At 52.2% G+C, this 21735-nt stretch overlaps 1 protein-coding gene across 16 annotated transcripts in view; it reads right to left on the reverse strand.

The window, feature by feature from the left end:
• Positions 1-21735, reverse strand: part of phldb1b (pleckstrin homology-like domain, family B, member 1b) — a 475105-nt gene that overhangs the window by 97277 nt on the left and 356093 nt on the right. For 12 of the 16 annotated variants that reach the window (XM_070894521.1, XM_070894522.1, XM_070894518.1 and 9 more), the window contains 3 exons: positions 11742-12080; positions 7735-7878; positions 1993-2130 (listed from right to left, as the gene is read on the reverse strand). In XM_070894521.1, the coding sequence (XP_070750622.1) occupies positions 1993-2130; positions 7735-7878; positions 11742-12080 (621 nt within the window). The remainder of the gene's footprint in view (positions 1-1992; positions 2131-7734; positions 7879-11741; positions 12081-21735) is intronic. The other 4 variants (XM_070894517.1, XM_070894532.1, XM_070894528.1 and 1 more) reach the window with 2 other exon arrangements.

A 21735-nucleotide genomic window follows, 5' to 3' on the forward strand; every position in this document is an offset into this window, starting at 1 on the left:
TTCCCTACGCCCCACTGCCCCCCTCACTCTGCAGAAGGCACTGATTTATACTTCGGCTCAATCCCAGCGACACACTTCCGATACTTCACTGGAGCGTCCATTTAATCTGCGTGAGCCGGGAGGGTGAATGTGGGCGTTCTGAAAGATGCGCAGGAGCCGACAAGCTCTGGCAAGAACACATTGCAAGTTCCATCGTACAGCACGGCCTGTGGGAAAGCTCTTAAGCCCAGATCTAGCAGATTATCTGATCATTATCACAGTGCTCATTATCAAATTCTCATCCTTATTTTCAAATCCCTCCATGGCCCTCGCCCCTCCCTATCTCTGTAATCTCCTCCAGCACCGCCCCCCCGCTAGATGTCTGCGCTCCTCTAATTCTGGCCTCTTGAGCATCCCTGATTATAATCGCTCCACCATCGGTGGCCGTGCCTTCAGCTGCCTGGGCCCCAAGCTCTGGAACTCTCTCCCTAAACCTCTCCGCCTCTCTACCTCTCTTTCCTCCTTCAAGACGCTCCTTAAAACCTCCCTCTTTTTTGGTCACCTGCGCTAATTTCTACTTATGCGGCTCGGTGCCAAATTTTTTAGCTCATAATACTCCTGTGAAGCGCCCTGGGACGTTTCACTACGGTAAAGGTGCTATATAAATGCAAGTTGTTGTTGCTATGTGTGAGAGCTTGCTGTAGACAAATTGGATCCACGTTTCCCAGATTACAACAGTGACTACACTTCAAAAAGTACTTCATTGGCTGTAAAGAGCTATAGAGACGTCCGGTGGTCGTGAAAGGCGCTATATAAATGGAAGTCTTTCTTTCTTTACAAGACGATCCCAATTCACATCGACACAAAAATCGAGTTGCTCCCAATACCTGCCAATAGTAACTGCTGCCTGTCATTTTTTGTCGCAACCCCTTCCGTCACCGGGTTGGTGCCGGGGAGGCTCCGCACCTGCCCCCAGATCACACTGCCGCGAGGGATGGCCCAATATGGCGGCTTGGACAACATTCCGCATTAGAAACATAGAAAATAGGTGCAGGAGCAGGCCATTCAGCCCTTCTAGCCTGCACCGCCATTCAATGAGTTCATGGCTGAACATGCAACTTCAGTACCCCCTTCCTGCTTTCTCGCCATAACCCTTGATCCCCCGAGTAGTAAGGACTTCATCTAACTCCCTTTTGAATATATTTAGTGAATTGGCCTCAACTACTTTCTGTAGTAGAGAATTCCACAGGTTCACCACTCTCTGGGTGAAGAAGTTTCTCCTCATCTCGGTCCTAAATGGCTTCCCCCTTATCCTCAGACTGTGACCCCTGGTTCTGGACTTCCCCAACATTGGGAACATTCTTCCTGCATCTAACCTGTCTAAACCCGTCAGAATTTTAAACGTTTCTATGAGGTCCCCTCTCATTCTTCTGAACTCCAGTGAATACAAGCCCAGTTGATCCAGTCTTTCTTGATAGGTCAGTCCCGCCATCCCGGGAATCAGTCTGGTGAACCTTCGCTGCACTCCCTCAATAGCAAGAATGTCCTTCCTCAGGTTAGGAGACCAAAACTGTACACAATACTCCAGGTGTGGCCTCACCAAGGCCCTGTACAATTGTAGCAACACCTCCCTGCCCCTGTACTCAAATCCCCTCGCTATGAAGGCCAACATGCCATTTGCTTTCTTCACCGCCGGCTGTACCTGCATGCTAACCTTCAATGATCGGCAACAGAAGCAAAGCCGCTGAATGAACGGCAGTGTCACTTCTCTGAATCCAGCAAACGGAAGTCTCTGCCTGGCCGGGGAGCTGGAGCGGAACGCCCGGGTTGTCCAGTGTTTGTCGACAAAAGCGCTTTCTAACAGCTGAACAGAGAACGTGTGCCCAATAGAGGAGGGAGCCAGATCACACTGGCCAGGCTCCTGTGTCACATTCCCTGTCCCTTCTGAAGAGACGGAGGATAAAGGAGTAGAGAGAGAGAGAGAAAGAGGCCAGAGATGGGGACTGACTGTACCTTATCTTTTTCTCTCTGGATGTTGTTCTCCAGCTCCGATAGCTTCTCCTCCAACTGTTCAATGATCTCCTGCTCTTGATGGAGTTGGGCAACTTCAGACTCCCGCTCTCCCTGAAGCAACGCTCGCTCCATCTCTGCCTGCACAGAACATTGAAGAAATGACAATCAAAGCTGCGCACAGGAAAATTTAACAGTAAAACAAACCGCTTGCGTTTATGTAGCGCCTTTCAAAACCCCAGGACGTCCCAAAGCGCTTGTAACCAATGAAGTGCTTTACTGAAGTGCAGTCACTGTTGTAATGTCAGAAACACAACAGCCCATTTGTGCACAGCAAGCTCCCACAAACAGCGAGGTGATAAATAAATTCAAGACAGAAATAGATAGCTTCCTAAACGGTAAGGGAATAACGAGTTATGGGGAGTGGACGGAGAAGTGGAGCTGAGTCCATGATTGGATCAGCCATGATCGTATCTGATGTGTATCTAAAGCATGCACTCCCATGTTCCGCCACCAGGGAGCACATCCGCTGACGTCCCAAGAGATCCCAGCATCCCTTGGGAGCACTGTATATAAGCCGGCCCCTAAGGCCTGTTCCTCACTCTGGAGTGTCTTATTAAAGACTGAGGTCACTGTTACTTTAACCTCCCTGTGTGCGGTCTCATCTGGGTTAGGAACACTATAACTGGCGACGAGAATACGAATCCAACGCAAAGATGCAGCAAACTGTGGGCATCCTGGAGAAGTTCTTGGAGGGTGAGAATTGGGAAGCCTATGTCGAACGTCTAGACCAGTACTTTGTAGCCAACGGGCTGGACGGAGAAGGAAGCGCTGCAAAAAGGAGAGCGGTCCTCCTCACAGTCTGCGGGGCACCGACCTACAGCCTCATGAAGAATCTTCTGGCTCCGGTGAAACCCACAGGTAAGTCGTATGAGGAGCTGTGTACACTGGTTCAGGAGCAGCTTAACCCGAGGGAGAGTGTGCTGATGGCGAGGTATCGGTTCTACATGTGCCAGCGATCTGAAGGTCAGGAAGTGGCGAGCTACGTCGCCGAGCTAAGGCGACTTGCAGGACAATGTGAGTTTGATGGCTACCTGGAGCAGATGCTGAGAGACTTTTTTGTACTGGGCATTGGCCACGAGACCATCCTACGAAAGCTTTTGACTGTAGAGACACCGACCCTCAGTAAGGCCATTGAGATAGCACAGGCGTTTATGTCCACCAGTGATAACATCAAACAAATCTCTCAGCACGCAAGTACTAGCAATAAATTAACTGGAACTGTGTTTGCGAGCAGAAATGTACAGGGCAGAACCCACGAGTCTGCAACTGCCAGCAGGCCAGATGACTCAGAGTCCCCAACAAAGGATGAATGCAAGGCAATTCACACCTTGTTGGCGTTGTGGAAGCTTCCATTCAGCCTATTCATGCCGCTTCAAAGGGTATGTTTGCAAGAGCTGTGGAACAATGGGCACCTCCAACGAGCTTTCAGACAAGCTGCAAGTTCTGCTAACCACCACATGGCAGAGGAAGATCGGTCCATGGTGGATCAAAGCAATTTCGAGCCTCAGAGAGAGGAGGCAGACGCTGAAGTACACGGGGTGCACACATTTTCAACGAAATGTCTACCTATAATGCTAAATGTAAAATTGAATGGCTTACCCGTAGCCATGGAACTGGACACTGGCGCTAGCCAATCCATCATGAGTAAAAAGATGTTTGAGAGACTGTGGTGCAACAAGGCACTCAGACCAGCCCTGAGCCCCATCCACACGAAACTGAGAACGTACACCAAAGAGCTTATCACTGTCCTGGGCAGCGCCATGGTCAAGGTCACCTACGAGGGCACGGTGCACGAACTGCCACTCTGTATTGTCCCGGGCGATGGCCCCACACTGCTTGGAAAGAGCTGGCTGGGCAAAATCCGCTGGAACTGGGATGACATCCGAGCGCTATCACATGTCGATGAGGCCTCATGTATCCAGGTTCTTAACAAATTTCCTTCCCTTTTTGAGCCAGGCATTGGAAACTTTTCCGGGGCGAAGGTGCGGATCCACTTGGTCCCAGAGGCACGACCCATTCACCACAAGACACGAGCGATACCTCACATGATGAGGGAGAGAGTGGAAATCGAGCTGGACAGGCTGCAACGCGAGGGCATCATCTCCCCAGTGGAATTCAGCGAGTGGGCCAGCCCGATTGTTCCAGTACTCAAAAGTGATGGCACGGTCAGGATTTGCGGCGATTATAAGGTAACTATTTATCGTTTCTCGCTACAGGACCAATACCTACTACCTAAGGCAGACGACCTATTTGCGACGCTGACAGGAGGCAAGACATTCACCAAGCTTGACCTGACTTCGACCTACATGACGCAGGAGCTGGAGGAGTCTTCGAAGGGCCTCACCTGCATCAACACGCACAACAGATACCCGTTTGGAATTCGGTCGGCTGCAGCGATCTTCCAGAGAAACATGGAGAGCCTACTCAAGTCGGTACCTCACATGGTGGTTTTTCAGGACGACATATTGGTCAGGGGTCGGGACACTGTGGAGCATCTACAAAACCTGGAGGAGGTCCTCCAGCAATTGGATCGCGTAGGGCTGCGGCTGGAGAGTCGAAATGCGTCTTCATGGCAACAGAAGTGGAGTTTTGGGGGAGAAAGATCATGGCGGACGGCATTCGGCCCACAGACGCCAAGACAGGGGCTATCAGGAACGCGCCCAGGTCACAGAACGTCATGGAGCTGCGGTCGTTCCTGGGACTCCTCAACTATTTTGGTAACTTCGTACTGGGGTTAAGCACCCTCTTAGAGCCTGTACCTGTGTTATTGTGTAAAGGTGAGAACTGGGTATGGGGAAAAAAACAAGTAGAAAGCCAGAAACATTTTATGCTCCAACAAGCTGCTTGTATTGTATAACCCGTGTAAAAGACTTGTGCTAGCATGTGACGCGTCGTTGTACGGAGTCGGGTGTGTATTACAACAAGCTAACATTGCGGGGAAGTTGCAACCTGTCGCCTATGCTTCCAGGAGCTTGTCTAAGGCCGAGAGGGCCTACAGCATGATTGAGAAAGAGGCATTAGCTTGTGTGTTCGGGGTAAAGAAAATGCATCAGTCCCTGTTTGGCCTCAAATTTGAGCTGGAAACCGATCACAAGCCCCACATATCCCTGTTCGCTGAAAACAAGGGGAGAAATACTAATGCCTCAGCCCGCATACAAAGGTGGGCACTCGCGCTATCAGCGTATAACTATACCATCCGCCACAGGCCAGGCACCGAGAACTGCGCGGATGCTCTCAGTCGGCTACCATTGCCCAACACGGGGGTGGAAATGGCGCAGCCTGCAAACTTGTTGATGGTGGCGCAGCCCGCAGACTTGTTGATGGTCATGGAAGTATTTGAAAATGATAAATCACCTGTCACGGCCCGCCAGATTATGACTTGGACCAGCCAAGATCCTCTGCTGTCCCTAGTAAAAAACTGTGTACTGCATGGGAGCTGGGCCAGCATCCCCGTTGAAATGCAAGAGCCAATCAAGCCGTTCCAGCGGCGAAAGGACGAGCTGTCTATTCAGGCAAACTGCCTGATGTGGGGTAACCGTGTAGTGCTACCCAAAAAGGACAGGGAGACGTTCATCTCGGATCTCCACAGCACACACCCGGGTATAGTAATGATGAAAGTGATAGCCAGATCCCACGTGTGGTGGCCTGGTATCGACTCTGACTTAGAGTCCTGTGTACGGCAATGCAGCGTGTGTGCTCAGTTGAGCAACGCGCCCAGAGAGCCACCACTAAGTTTGTGATCCTGGCCCTCCAGACCATGGTCGAGGATCCATGTCGACTATGCGGGCCCGTTTCTCTGGTGGTGGTGGATGCTTTTTCAAAATGGATTGAAAGTGAAATAATGTCGGGAAGCACCGCCACCGCCACCATTGAAAGCCTGAGGGCCATGTTTGCCACCCACGGCCTGCCTGACATACTGGTCAGTGACAACGGGCCATGTTTCACTAGTGCCGAATTTAAAGAATTCATGACCCGCAATGAGATCAAACATGTCACCTCGGCCCCGTTTAAACCAGCCTCCAATGGGCAGGCAGAGCGGTAGTACAAACAATCAAACAGAGTCTTAAACGAGTCACAGAAGGCTCACTCCAAATCCGTCTGTCCCAAGTACTGCTCAGCTACCGCACGAGACCCCACTCGCTCACAGGGGTGACCCCGGCTGAGCTACTCATGAAAAGGACACTTAAAACCAGACTCTCGCTGGTTCACCCAAAGCTGCATGATCAGGTAGAGAGCAGGCGGCAGCAACAAAATGTAAACGATGGTCGCTCCACTGTGTCACGGGAAATTGATCTGAATGACCCTGTGTATGTGCTAAACTATGGACATGGTCCCAAGTGGATCACGGGCATGGTGATAGCTAAAGAAGGGAATAGGGTGTTTGTAGTCAAACTAGACAATGGACAAATTTGCAGAAAGCACCTGGACCAAACGAGGCTGCGGTTCACAGACTGCCCTGAACAACCCACAACAGACACCACATTTTGAGAGTCCACAACACACACCCAAAGGATCAACGACACCACCCCGGACCAGGAAATCGAATCCATCACGCCCAACAGCCCAGCAAGGCTAGGCTCACCCAGCAGCCCTGCAGGGCCAACAACACGCCAGCCCAGCGAGGGCACAGCCAACACACCAGAACAGACATTTGTACCGAGGCGGCCCACCAGGGAAAGAAAGGCTCCCGACCGCCTCACCTTGTAAATAGTTTTCACTTTGACTTTGGGAGGGCGAGTGTTGTTGTGTATCTGTAAAGCATGCACTCCCATGTTCCACCACCAGGGAGCGCATCCCCTGAAGTCCCATGGGATCCCAGCATTCCTTGGGAGCACTGTATATAAGCCGGCCCCTAAGGCCTGTTCCTCACTCTGGAGTGTCTTATTAAAGACTGAGATCACTGTTACTTTAACCTCCCTGTGTGCAGCCTCATCTGTGTTAGGAACACAATAGTATTAAATGGCGAAGAAGGCTCGAGGGGCCGTATGGCCTACTCCTGCTCCTATTTCTCATGTTCTTAAATGTTTTAGTGAATGAAGGGTGAGGGCTAACCAGGGCACGCATCATTTTAAAGTTTATTTCAATTGCCAGATGTGCCCAAATCCTGGGAATGGTGAGTTTCCACCCCTCCAGGATTGGCCTGGCCTCTGCAGAAATTGAAGATTAATCGCCCCAGGACACTGCCGTGAGCAGAAACACGGGAGAAAAATTATAGAGGTATTAAAACAAAATTGAGTTTTAAAACCATTTTTCTTCAAATGTACTTTCATTTATTAGTTGTAATAATATTGGAGATGGGGACAAAAAGTCTGCGTCACTCACAGGAACTTGCATTTATATAGCGCTTTCAACGTTGTAAAACCTCCCAAGGACGGCCCACGATTAATCCAATTGGGAGCTAAAGAGCCCGTTCGCTTTCCAATTGGCCATGGGAAGGCAGCACGCCCAGAGAATGGACCAATGGCGGGAGTGTGGGGGCGGGGCGAGTCGAGGCTGGAGGTCATGTGATGAAAGCTCCAGGAATCAGCCCAACGGGAGTTGGCAACCCGATGAGATTGAACTAAAAATAAAAACCCACCAGATAATGGACAGCTGATCACGGGGAAAATTCCACAGCCAGTGCCAGTGAGACTGGGGTAAAGGAGGAAAGGCAGAGCTGAGTAAATCTGGGTTAAACCCTACCTCACGACAGGACTCCTCGAGCTGCTGGTCAAGTTCCTTCATCCTTTGTTTGAGTTCATCCACGGACGTGAGCACCCTAACCCTCTCCTCCTCCAGGTACATCACCTGCTGGGCTGACTGGCTGCCTGCCGAGTCTTCATGCTGCTTGAAGTTAAAACATATCAAAGAGTGAGAGAAAGAAAGAGAAAAAAGAAAAGGTAAAAGGGATATTGTTGAGTGTTGAGTATTGTGTGCAGTTTTGGTCTCCTAATCTGAGGAAGGACGTGCTTGCTGTTGAGGGAGTGCAGCGAAGGTTCACCAGACTGATTCCCGGGATGGCAGGACTGACATATGAAGAAAGACTGGATCGGCTAGGCTTATACTCACTGGAATTGAGAAAAATGAGAGGGGATCTCATAGAAACGTATAAAATTATGACGGGACTGGACAGGTTAGATGTTGGGGAAATCCAGAACCAGGGATCACAGTCTAAGGATAAGGGGTAAGCCATTTAGGACCGAGATGAGGAGAAACTCTTTCATCCAGAGAGTGGTGAACCTGTGGAATTCTCTACCACAGAAAGTTGTTGAGGCCAGTTCGTTAGATATATTCAAGAGGGAGTTAGATGTGGCCCTTATGGTTAAGGGGATCAGGGGGTATGGAGAGAAAGCAGGAATGGGGTACTGAAGTTGCATGATCAGCCATGATCATATTGAATGGCGGTGCAGGCTCGAAGGGCCGAATGGCCTACTCCTGCACCTATTTTCTGTGTTTCGAATATAGAGTCAGGTCAGGGGTGCAGAGATTTGCACCGTGAAGAATCACAGAATGATACAGCACAGAATGAGGCCATTCGGCCCATCGTTCCTGTGCCGGCTCTCTGAAAGAGTGACTCAATCAGTCCCACTCCCCCTGTTCTTTCCCCACAGCCCTGCAAATTTTTACCCTTCAAGTATTTATCTAATTCTCTTTTGAAAGTTACTATTGAATCTGCTCCCACCGCCCTTTCAGGCAGCGCGTTCCCGATCACAACAACTGGCTGTGTGGAAAATGTTTCCTCATGTCGCTCTAGTTCTTTAGCCAATTATTTTAAATCTGTGTCCCCTGGTTACCGACCCTGATGTCCACACGTGAAACCCGTTGATGTCCAGCTGAATTCTCCGCTGAGAATTATCACTGGCACATTTTTATCGACACCGACACCTTGGCTCCCCGTGCTTGCAAACATCGCACCACCACACCTACGGTGCAATATGCCGTCTCCAGAGAATACAACCACTACACCAGCACAGACATGCCGATCCAGGCCGTTTGGAACAACCTATCACCAACCCCGTCTCAGATCTAGAAGGCCTTCTTGCACCGTTGCCGAAGCCCTTCAGCGATCGCCCCTCAGCCTCGCTGACCGACTGTGAAATGCTCGGAAGAACTGCGGTTCCTTATCGAGGACCCCACAATACAACCAGTGGACAACCATCAACTCCCTCTGAATGTGTCATGGTAGATGCTGCCACCTTCTCCATAGGTGGAAGGTTACAGCCTCCCCATCATGCGACTGTAGAGCTCCTAATCAGACCCTGGAGCATAGCATCATCATCACAGGCAGTCCCTCGGAATCGAGGAAGACTTGCTTCTACTCCCAAAGTGAGCTCTTTGATGGCTGAACAGTCCGATACGAGAGCCACAGACCCTGTTACAGGTGGGACAGACATTCGTCGAGGGAAGGGGTGGGTGGGGCTGGTTTGCCGCGCGCTCCTTCCGCTGTCTGCGCTTAACCTCTTCACGCTCTTTGCGTTGAGACTCAGAGCTCAACGCCCTCCCGGATGCACTTTCCTCCACCTCGGGCGGTCTTCGGCCAGGGACTCCCAGGTGTCAGTGGTGATGTCGCACTTTACCAGGGAAGCTTTGAGGGTGTCCTTGTAACGTTTCCGCTGCCCACCTTTGAAACATAGAAACATAGAAAATAGGTGCAGGAGTAGGCCATTCGGCCCTTCGAGCCTGCACCGCCATTCAATGAGTTCATGGCTGAACATGCAACTTCAGTACCCCATTCCTGCTTTCTCGCCATACCCCTTGATCCCCCTAGCAGTAAGGACTTCATCTAACTCCTTTTTGAATATATTTAGTGAATTGGCCTCAACTACTTTCTGTGGTAGAGAATTCCACAGGTTCACCACTCTCTGGGTGAAGAAGTTTCTCCTCATCTCAGTCCTAAATGGCTTACCCCTTATCCTTAGACTGTGACCCCTGGTTCTGGACTTCCCCAACATTGGGAACATTCTTCCTGCATCTAACCTGTCTAAACCCGTCAGAATTTTAAACGTTTCTATCAGATCCCCTCTCATTCTTCTGAACTCCAGTGAATACAAGCCCAGTTGATCCAGTCTTTCTTGATATGTCAGTCCCGCCATCCCGGAAATCAGTCTGGTGAACCTTCGCTGCACTCCCTCAATAGCAAGAATGTCCTTCCTCAAGTTAGGAGACTAAAGCTGTACACAATACTCCAGGTGTGGCCTCACCAAGGCCCTGTACAACTGTAGCAACACCTCCCTGCCCCTGTACTCAAATCCCCTCGCTATGAAGGCCAACATGCCATTTGCTTTCTTCACCGCCTGCTGTACCTGCATGCCAACCTTCAATGACTGATGTACCATGACACCCAGGTCTCGTTGCACCTCCCCTTTTCCTAATCTGTCACCATTCAGATAATAGTCTGTCTCTCTGTTTTTACCACCAAAGTGGATAACCTCACATTTATCCACATTATACTTCATCTGCCATGCATTTGCCCACTCACCTAACCTATCCAAGTCGCTCTGCAGCCTCATAGCATCCTCCTCGCAGCTCACACTGCCACCCAACTTAGTGTCATCTGCAAATTTGGAGATACTACATTTAATCCCCTCGTCTAAATCATTAATTGGCTCGTTTACCGTGTAGCATTTGCTTAGGGAGTCTTGCACTGCACTTGGAGGGAATTCGCAGGCAGCCTACAAGATACCCACGCTGTTCCACCAGGAGCTTCGGCCTGGATATCTGACTTGGATATTGAAGTTTGATTTGCGTTGCTATTACCGTACGACGGAAGACCGACCCCAAGCTTCAGGTCGATTGCTCTTTGAATTATCCGCCCCACTGCCCCTCTGACCGCTCCGTCCTCGGCCTCCTGCACAGTTCTAATGAACCTCAACAGAAGCTTGAGGAACAGCACCTCATCTTTCGACTTAGGCACTTTACAGCCTTCTGTATCAACACTGAGTTCAACAACTTCAGATCATAACCACGGCCCCCATTGTTTCAGGCAGTAGTTGCTAGTAATGATTCTGCTGTTGCCATTCACACCCTCTCTAGACTCATCTTTTGTTTCTTAACTTGCCCCATTACCATCTCCTCTTGCCTCACGCCGTCATCCCTTTTGTCTCTCTAATCTCTCCTGCCTCTCACAGACCTTCCCTTTTGTTCTTTCCTCCCCTCCCCGCTTTCCCCGCCCCGACACTTGATTTAAAAACCTGTTACATCTCGAACTTTTTCCAGTTCCGACGAAAGGCCGCCGACCTGAAACATTAACTCGGCTTTTCTCTCTCCACAGACGCTGCCTGACCCGCTGAGTATTTCCAGCATGTTCTGTTTTATTCCATAAGAACATAAGAATTAGGAGCAGGAGTAGGCCATCTAGCCCCTCGAGCCTGCTCCGCCATTCAATAAGATCATGGCTGATCTGGCCGTGGACTCAGCTCCACTTACCCGCCCGCTCCCCGTAACCCTTAATTCCCTTATTGGTTAAAAATCTATCTGTCTGTGACCTATTCCATGGTTGTGCTTATACATTGCCGATCTCCAAATTTGGAAAGTGACCCATTACCGGCCCGGGTTGCTCGTGGATTCTTGCCTCCGCTAACTCCTCCGCGATTCCTTGGGAGCAGGTAACGCTCCCCCCCTCTCCCCCCTCCCCCGACCCGTCCCGTCCCAACCCCTTCCGTCCCCATGTCGTTGGGTGAGGGGTGAAAGGTCGGGCTGGTGCCACCTACCTCATGGTGCGTGCTCTCGGTGCTGCTGCACTCTTCCTTCAGGTTGTCCTCGTCCGAGCGCTCCAGGGCCTCCCGTGGTCTCGGCGCGCCGGGCTCCATTGGCTGCGGGGAGGCCGGCTCCCGGACGGCCTTGCCTCCGGCGCACCTGTCCATGGAGGTCCCGCGGCTGGCCGTGGTGGGGGCGGGGGCAGGGCCCCCCGTGCTGGGGTACAAGCGCTGCTCCACAATGTGCAGCTGCTCACTGTCCTGGGTCAGCTTGCCCATGTCCGGGGGGTTGGGGCCGTCGGTCTTGGAGTACTCCGCGCACAGGTTCAGGATGGTCTCCAGTCGCTGCCGTTCCTGAGGGTTAGAGACAAAGACCTGAGGCGCTGAAATACGGCATCCGCACATCACACGGCTTATCTCACGCAGAGAACCACATCCCAAGGTGTTTTACAACCCGAGCGCAGGTGCATGGTGCTGGAGGGGGCAGAGGACGTGAAAGGCGCTATATAAATGCAAGTTCTTTCTTCCAATTAGAACACAGAAAGAATGAAAGACTTGCATTCATTTAGCGCCTTTCACACCCTCAGGACGTCCCAAAGCGCTTTACAGCCAATGAAGCACTGTACTGTTGAAGTTTAGTCAACTGTTATAATGTAGGAAAATGCAATATCCAATTGCTCCCTCAGTACTGCCCCTCCGACAGTGCGGCGCTCCCTCAGTACTGCCCCTCCAACAGTGCAGCGCTCCCTCAGTACTGCCCCTCCGATAGTGCGGCGCTCCCTCAGTACTGCCCCTCCGACAGTGCGGCACTCCCTCAGTACTGCCCCTCCGACAGTGCGGCACTCCCTCAGTACTGCCCCTTCAACAGTGCAGCACTCCCTCAGCACTGCCCCTCCCAACAGTGCAGCACTCCCTCAGCGCTGCCCCTCCAACAGCGCAGCACTCCCCCAGTACTGCCCCTCCAACAGTGCGGCACTCCCTCAGTACTGCCCCTCCAACAGTGCGGCACTCCCTCAGCGCTGCCCCTCCGACAGTGCAGCACTCCCCCAGTACTGCCCCTCCGACAGTGCGGCGCTCCCTCAGCGCTGCCCTGGAGTGCCAGCCTGGAGCTTTTTGTGCTCAAGTTCCTGGAGTGGGACTTGAACCCACGACCTTCTGACTCAGAGGCGAGTGTGCTGCCCACTGAGCCACAGCTGGCACTGAACACTGAAAGCCCCAGGCTGCTGAAGCAGCAGGTTCCACAACTTCACAGCACTGCAAAAACAGACCAACTGTGCAAGTTTGGTCTCGTGCAGTCGTTTAATAGTCGTGATTCATCGCTGTCTTTCTGGCTGAAATTTTCAAATCCCTCCATGGCCTCGCCCCTCCCTGTCTCTGAAATCTCCTCCCACCCCCCCGAGATGTCTGCGCTCCTCTAACTCTGCCCTCTTGAGCATCCCTGATTATAATCGCTCCACCATCGGTGGCCGTGACTTCTGTTGCCTGGGCCCCAAGCTCTGGAACTCCCTCCCTGAACCTCTCCGCCTCTTTTTCCTCCTTCAAGACGCTCCTTAACATCGACCTCTTTGACTAAACCCGGCCCACATTGCTAGTTATTTTTTTTAAATCTCATAATACTCCTGTGAAGCGCCTTGGGATGTTTCACTGTGTTAAAGGCGCTATGTAATACACTTTGTTGTTGTTGTTGTTGCAGGACCTTCTCCAACGGCAGCAGAAGATTTGGACAAGGCCAAAGGGGGGGTCCTGATAGGGATCTTCAAAAGTATGAAGGAGTTTGATAGGGTGGACGTAGAGAAGATGTTTCCACTTGTGGAGGGAGACCAGAACTAGGGGCCATCAATATAAGACAGTCACTGATAAATCCAATGGGGAATTCAGGAGAAAGGTCTTCACCCAGAGAGCGGTGAGAATGTGGAACTTGCTGCCACAGGAAGTAGTTGAGGCGAATAGTATCGATACAGTTAAGGGGATGTTGGATAAGTAAATGAGAGGGAAAGGAATAGAAAGATATGTAAGTCGGGTGACAAGGGATGGAAGGGGCCTGGTGTGGAGCATAAACACCGGCCTGGACCCATGGGCCGATTGGCCTGTTTCTGTGCCGTACATTCGATGTACCAGACGGCAGGATACGCAGCACCGCCACGGTTAGATAGTTGGTGACTTACTATCCGATCGTCACAGCAACAATCTTCAATTAAACTTTTTGAGCAGACACCGAGCTCAGCGACTTCCCCCATTGATTGGGTGTGTCACGTTTACGATGAGGCCACTGGGCAGCGGGGAATTCTCCTGTTGTTCCGGCCAACCTTCCCCCCTCAACTAAAACCGTCAAAAGCAACGCAAACGCTCAGCTTGTCACTGTTTGTGGGATCTTACTGTGTGCTGAATCATAGAATCTTACATCAGAACATAAGAAATAGGAGCAGGAGTCGGCCATTCGGCCCCTCGAACCTGCTCCGCCATGCAATAAGATCATGGCCGATCAGATCTTGGCCTCAACTCCACTTCCACGCTCGCTCCCCATAACCCTTGACTCCCTTATCGCTCAAAAATCTGTCTATCTCCACCTTAAATATATTCAATGACCCAGCCTCCACAGCTCTCTGGGGCAGAGAATGCCACAGATTCACCATCCTCAGAGAAGAAATTCCTCCTCATCTCCGTTTTAAATGGGCGACCCCTTATTGTGAAACTATGCCCCCTAGTTCTAGATTCCCCCACGGGGCGAAACATCCTCTCTGCATCTACCCTGTCAAGCCCCCTCAGAATCTTACACGTTTCAATATGCTCACCTCGGACTCTTCTAAACTCCAATGAGTATAGGCCCAACCTGCTCAACCTTTCCTCACAAGATAACACCTTCATCCCAGGAATCAACCTCGTGAACCTTCTCTGCACGGCCTCCAATGCAAGTATGTCGTTCCTTAAATAAGGAGACTAAAACCAACTCATACAGCACAGGGCGAGGCCATTCGGCCCATCGTTCCTGTGCCGGCTCTGTGAAAGAGCGATTCAATTAGTCCCACTCCTCCTACTCTTTCCCCACAGCCCGGCAACTCTTCCTCTTTCAAGTATTTATCCAATTCCCTTCTGCAAGTCACTATTGAATCTGCTCCCACCGCCCTTTCAGGCAGCGCGTTCCCGATCGCAACAACTCGCTGCGTAAACACAAGTCTTGCGTCTGGCACCAGGTATTCTGTGCCCCGAAGTCTGTTCTCTGACAGCTCACTCTGTTTGAGTTGCAGCGTAACATACTGCTCACACAGAACGAAGACACGCACAGTCATAGCGTGAAGCACAGTACGACTTGACTTGTTCGAGAACGTACTGTACCCAAAAGGAAATGTTTTTCCAGGGGAACGGTATCAGTTACATTCGATTGGCATTTTCTGCGTCATAACTGCTCAGCAATCAGTCTGTACCGAGCTATATTTGGGCCAAACAAACAGCGGCCCAGATGTTATGGAGATTTATTTCTGATTTCCATGTTGTTGTCCTCTTGTTTTGATAACTAGCCGGTATTTTGTGAATGAAACAGTCACTGCACAACAACATACATTTATATAGCGCCTCTACCAAGGTGCTTGACGGGAGCGAATATCAATCAAAATTGTACACCCGAGCCACAGGAAGAGATATTAGGATAGATGAAGAGGTAGGTTTTAAGGAGCATCTTCTCTCAGAGGGTTATAAATCTGTGGAATTCGCTGCCTGAGAGAGCTGAGGAAGCTGGGACATTGAATAAACTTAAGACAGAGATAGACAGTTTCTTAACCAACAAGGGAATAAGGAGTTTTGGGGAGCGGGCAGGGAAGTGGAGCTGAGTCCATGATCGGATCAGCCATGACCTTATTAAATGGCGGAGCAGGCTCGAGGGGCCGTAAGACCTACTCTTGCTCCTATTTCTTACGGTCTTATGTTCTTATGTAAACGAGGAGAGGCGGAGAGGTTTAGGGAGGACATTCCAGAGCTTGGGGCCCAGGCAGCTGAAGGCAGGGCCGCCGACGGTGGAGCGATGGAAATTGGGGGATGCGCAAGGGGCCATAATTCGGCGAGCGCAGAGATCTCGGAGGGGTTGTGGGGCAGGAGGTGGTTACAGAGATAGCGAGGGCCATGGAGGGATTTGAAAACCAGGATGGGAATTTTACAACTGAGCCGCTGCCAGACCGGGAGCCGATGTAGGTCAGTGAGCACAGGGGGTGATGGGCGAACGGAACTCGGTGCGAGTTGGGACACGGGGCAGTCGAGTTTTGGATGAGCTCATACGGAAAAAGGAGAATAATTCAATCTTTTACCACCAAATAGCAGCGTAGTGCAAGACAATCCCTCAACAAGCAGAAGGTGGCGTGGGTTTGCGGACTTAGACCTGGGCAACGAGTGGCAGCTCAAGGGAAGAACATAGAATGTCATCACTGCCCCTCTGCCTATTGAAAATCATTCTTGTTGCCATATCTAGAGAAGCTCTTCCAGCATCTCTCCCACTCCAGGGCTGGGTACATGGAGCGAGCTCATTGGCTGTGATCATTCTTTCTCTCACCTTTCACCTCTGACCTCTCCCTCTCCCTCTCCCGGCCTGTCACAATCCATCTCTTGTCTTTCACCGCTCTCTCAATGCTTCTCGGCACTTAACTCTCCAAGCCATCCCTGCACACACTTCCTTCACCCTCACTGCGTTGAAATCAAGCCTCACTGCTCCGCCCCCTTACTCCTTAATCTATTCTTACCCTGGACTTCAAACGTGTGGGACTCGCTCCGCTCCCTCGGCCTTCCCGCCTCCTGCAAGCTCCAGGCTTTGAAAAGCCAACTTGCCCATCAACAATCCCCTACTTCCTTATGTGCTTGTGCTCTCTCACCTTCTCTTTCTGCCCACGCCTGGTGGGCCCTGCTCCTGGATTCCACGATTTTAAACAGCAGAATGCCCCATGAAGAATCCTGCGTAGGGTTACTGATGGCCCCTCCCCCAGAGACAGTTTGCACTGCCAGTTAATCATTATTCGCACTACAAAGAGCAATTAGCTTGCGTATGTGATTTGGCCAGCATAGCCCAGCAGTGCACGGGTTAACCACAGAGCCCTCACGCCCTTCCACCAACTGATAGCCGACACAAGCCACTTACAGACTGATCCATCAACGCTCCCAGATCCAGCTTGTGTGTGAATTTGCCCGTCCATTTAATGCCGAGAGGATTTTAATTCCAAAAACCTTGCCAGAGAATGTCTCGCACGCACACTCCCCAAGGTGCCCTGCCTTCCTTCTCTCCCAGTCTTAACCTGTCAAAACACAGAAGTACCTTCACCGCTCCTGCCCGTTTCTTAAACCAAGGTCATGTGACACACACACCAATCACAACCAGCAGCAGAGGTCAGGTGCCTTCCACGACAACCTGTGGCATCCACGTCAGACGCGACAAGCCGAGGAAAACTTTTATGGCCCTTTGAGAGGTGCTTTTATACTGGAGCACTGTAGTCAGGGGGAGCTGAGGGGAACAACCGTGTCAGCCATGGCTCAGTGGGTGGCAGCCTTACATCCCAGTCAGAAGGTCGTGGGTTCAAGTCCCACTCCAGGGATTGAGCACAAAAATCCCAATGCAGTGCTGAGGGAGCGCCGCACTGTTGGAGGGGCAGTGCTGAGGGAGCGCCACTCCCTTGGTACTGCCCCTCCGACAGTGCGGCACTCCCTCAGTACTGCCCTGGAGTGTCAGCCTAGATTTATGTGTTTGAGTTTCTGGAGTGGGACTTGAACCCACAACGTTCTGACCCAGAGGCAAGAGTGCGACCCACTGAGAAGAGGAGCTGGGACACTTATCGAAGGGGTAAAAGGTGCAGCGTTTTGAAGAGACACTTCATCGAATCGAATCATAGAATCAGAGAAATTTACAGCACGGAAGGAGGTCATTCGGCCCATCGTGTCCGTGCCAGCCGACAAGAGTCCATCCAGCCTAATCCCACTTTCCCGCTCTCGGTCCGTAGCCCTGTAGGTTACGGCATTTCAGGTGCACATACAAGTACTTTTTAAATGTGGTGAGGGTTTCTGCCTCTACCACCCTTTCAGGCCGTGAGTTCCAGACCCCCACCACCCTCTGGGTGAAACAAATTCCCCTCAAATTCCCTCTAAACCTCCCCCAATTACTTTAAATCTATGCCCCCCTGGTTATTGACCCCTCTGCTAAGGGAAATAGGTCCTTCCTATCCACTCTATCCAGGCCCCTCATAATTTTATGTACCTCAATAAGGTCTCCCCTCAGCCTCCTCTGTTCCAAAGAAAACAAACCCAGCCTATCCAATCTTTCCTCATCGCTAAAATTCTCCAGTCCTGGCAACATCCTCGTAAATCTCCTCTTGACCCTCTCCAGTGCAATCACACCTTTCCTGTGATGTGGTGACCAGAACTGCACGCAGTACTCCAGCTGCGGCCTGACTGGTGTTGAGAGAGAACTGAATTATGGTCCAACAAGCCAACAGGATTTTTTTTTTAGCCGAGTCTCTGAAGATTCACCGGACGCTCTGTGCGAACATTCACGAGAATACCGTCGCCGGCCAATGAAACCGCCGTTGCCTTTTCACAGCGAGGTTTCAGCAGCCAGTTTCCTGGGCCCCGTCCACAAGGGCCTGAAATACTCGCGGAATGCGGGCAGGGCCGAGGACCCAAAGGGCTGATCACTGAATAAAAAACAGGGTCAAGTAAAGGGCAACACCACACAGCTGAGCAAACACATTTTTCCCACCGTATTTCACTAATTGTCACGGATGGGGCCAGACCAGCTGTCGGGTGCCTGTGTTCCAAGTGCTATTGTTTCTTCGCCTTCTCCTTCCTCGCCCCAGTTTTCTTGAATGTGAAGACACTGACAAGGAACGTAGGCTTTTTTTTTTAAACCGACTATCTGTCCGATATAAATACCCAGAGAAAGCTAGAACACTAAGAAAAAGCAATAACTGAGGACCAGTACAGGGCGAGTCGAAAGCTCGGCTGCCCCCGTGTCCTAACTCGCACCCAGTCCCGCTCACCCATCACCCCCTGTGCTCACTGCCCCGTGTCCTAACTCGCACCAAGTCCCGCTCACCCATCACCCCCTGTGCTCACTGCCCCCGTGTCCTAACTCGCACCCAGTCCCGCTCACCCATCACCCCCTGTGCTCGCTGCCCCGTGTCCTAACTCGCACCGAGTCCCGCTCACCCATCACCCCCTGTGCTCGCTGCCCCGTGTCCTAACTCACACCGAGTCCCGCTCACCCATCACCCCCTGTGCTCGCTGCCACGTGTCCTAACTCGCACCGAGTCCCGCTCACCCATCACCCCCTGTGCTCGCTGCCATGTGTCCTAACTCGCACCGAGTCCCGCTCACCCATCACCCCCTGTGCTCGCTGCCCCGTGTCCTAACTCGCACCAAGTCCCGCTCAACCATCACCCCTTGTGCTCACTGCCCCGTGACCTAACTCACACCAAGTCCTGCTCACCCATCACCCCCTGTGCTCACTGCCCCGTGTCCTAACTCACCCATCACCCCCTGTGCTCACTGCCCCGTGTCCTAACTCACCCATCACCCCCTGTGCTCACTGCCCTGTGTCCTAACTCACACATCAAACCCTGTGCTCACTGATCTACATTGGCTTCCAGTCCAGCAACGCCTCAATTTTGAAATTCTCATCCTTGTTTTCCAATCCCTCCATGACCACTCTCCTCCCCCAGCTCCGGGATCCCCCTCTCCTCCAATTCTGGCCCCTTTGAGCATCCCCCGATTTCTATCGCTCCACCATTCGTGGCCGTGCCTTCAGCTGCCTGGGTCCCAAGCTCTGGAACTCCCTCCCTAAACCTCTCCGCCTCTCTACCTCTCTTTCTTCCCTGAAAACACTCCTTAAAACCTATCTCTTTATGTCGCTCGGTGTCAAATTTTGTTTGAAAATGCTCCTATGAAGTGTCTTGGAATCTTTTACTATGTTAAAGGCGCTATATAAATGCAAGTTGTTGTTTTTGTCCTCCAGGACTACAGGAATTTGAGCACATAAAAAAATCTAGGCTGACACTCCAGTGCTGAGGGAGTGCTGCACTGTCAGAGGGGCAGTGCTGAGGGGGTGCTGCACTGTCAGAGGGGCAGTACTGAGGGGGTGCTGCACTATCGGAGGGGCAGTACTGAGGGAGTGCCGCACTGTCGGAGGGGCAGTACTGAGGGAGTGCCGCACTGTCGGAGGGGCAGTACTGAGGGAGCGCCGCACTGTCGGAGGGGCAGTACTGAGAGAATGCCGCACTGTCGGAGGGGCAGTATTGAGGAAGCGCCTCACTGGCACAGGGGCAGTACTGAGGGAGCGCCGCACTGTCACGAGGCAGTACTGAGGGAGTGCCGCACTGTCGGAGGGGCAGTATTGAGGAAGCGCCGCACTATCGGAGGGGCAGTATTGAGGGAGCGCCTCACTGTCACAGGGGCAGTACTGAGGGAGCGCTGCACTGTCGGAGGTGCCGTATTTCGGATGAAATGTTAAACTGAGGCCCCATCTGCTCTCTCAAGTGGACGTAAAAGAACCCATGGCACTATTTCGAAGAAGAGCAGTTGAATTATCTTGGTGATGATCTTATATTGATGGCCTCTAGTTATACTCTTCCCCACAAGTGGAAAATTCTCTCTGTATCCACTCGATCAAAACCTTTCATAATCTTAAAGACCTCTATTAGGTCACCCCTCAGCCTTCTTTTTTCAATATAAAATTCTGACAGGACTGGATAGGTTGGATGCAGGAAGAATGTTCCCGATGTTGGGGAAGTCTAGAACCAGGGGTCACTGTCTAAGGATAAGGGGTAAGCCATTTAGGACCGAGATGAGGAGAAACTTCTTCACTCAGAGAGTTGTTAACCTGTGGAATTCCCTACCACAGAGAGTTGTTGAGGCCAGTTCATTGGATATATTCCAGAGGGAGTTAGTTATGGCCCTTATGGCTAAAGGGATCAAAGGGTTTGGAGAGAAAGCAGGAAAGGGGTACTGAGTGAATGATCAGCCATGATCTTATTGAATGGCGGTGCAGGCTCGAAGGGCCGAATGGCCTACTCCTGCACCTAGTTTCTATGTTTCTAATGAGAAAAGAGACCCAGCCTGTTCATCCTTTCCTGATATGTATACCCTCGCATTTCTGGTATCTATTCTCTGCACCCTCTCCAGCGCCTCTATATCCTTTTTATAATATGGCGACCAGAACTGTACACTCTAAGGGCCCAAATTTCGAGCCGCGCCACAAAGTGCGCCTAAAAAAACCCTCCATATTCTCCACCTCCCTGCAGGTCCTCTGGCCCTCGGTGCAGCGCAGCACGAGCTGTAGGGGGCGGAGCCAGGTGCCTGCGCTGAAAACAGTGCCGGGACCTCTGCACATGCGCGCTACAGTGGGTGCGCAAGTGCAGTAGCTCCAGGCGCCCGAAACTGTGTGGGAGGGGCCCGAAGCACGCAGCCCCTAGTCCTGGCCATCTCCTTCCCCCCCCACACCTCTCCTTCCCCCCCCACACCATCTCCTTCCCCCCCCCCACCATCTCCTTCCCCCCCCCCCACCATCTCCTTCCCCCCCCCCCCCACCATCTCCTTCCCCCCCCCCCCACCATCTCCTTCCCCCCCCCCCACCATCTCCTTCCCCCCCCCCCCACCATCTCCTTCCCCCCCCCCCCACCATCTCCTTCCCCCCCCCCACCCACCATCTCCTTCCCCCCCCCCCACCCACCATCTCCTTCCCCCCCCCCCACCCACCATCTCCTTCCCCCCCCCCCCACCCACCATCTCCTTCCCCCCCCCCACCATCTCCTCCCCCCCCACCATCTCCTTCCCCCCCCCCCACCCACCCACCATCTCCTTCCCCCCCCCCACCATCTCATCTCCTTCCCCCCCCCCACCATCTCCTCCCCCCCCCCCACCATCTCCTTCCCCCCCCCCCACCCACCCACCATCTCCTCCCCCCCCCCACCCACCCACCATCTCCTCCCCCCCCCCCCACCCACCCACCATCTCCTCCCCCCCCCCCACCATCTCCTTCCCCCCCCCC

This window comes from Pristiophorus japonicus, chromosome 11 (assembly GCF_044704955.1).
Source record: "Pristiophorus japonicus isolate sPriJap1 chromosome 11, sPriJap1.hap1, whole genome shotgun sequence".
NCBI lineage: Eukaryota > Metazoa > Chordata > Chondrichthyes > Pristiophoridae > Pristiophorus > Pristiophorus japonicus.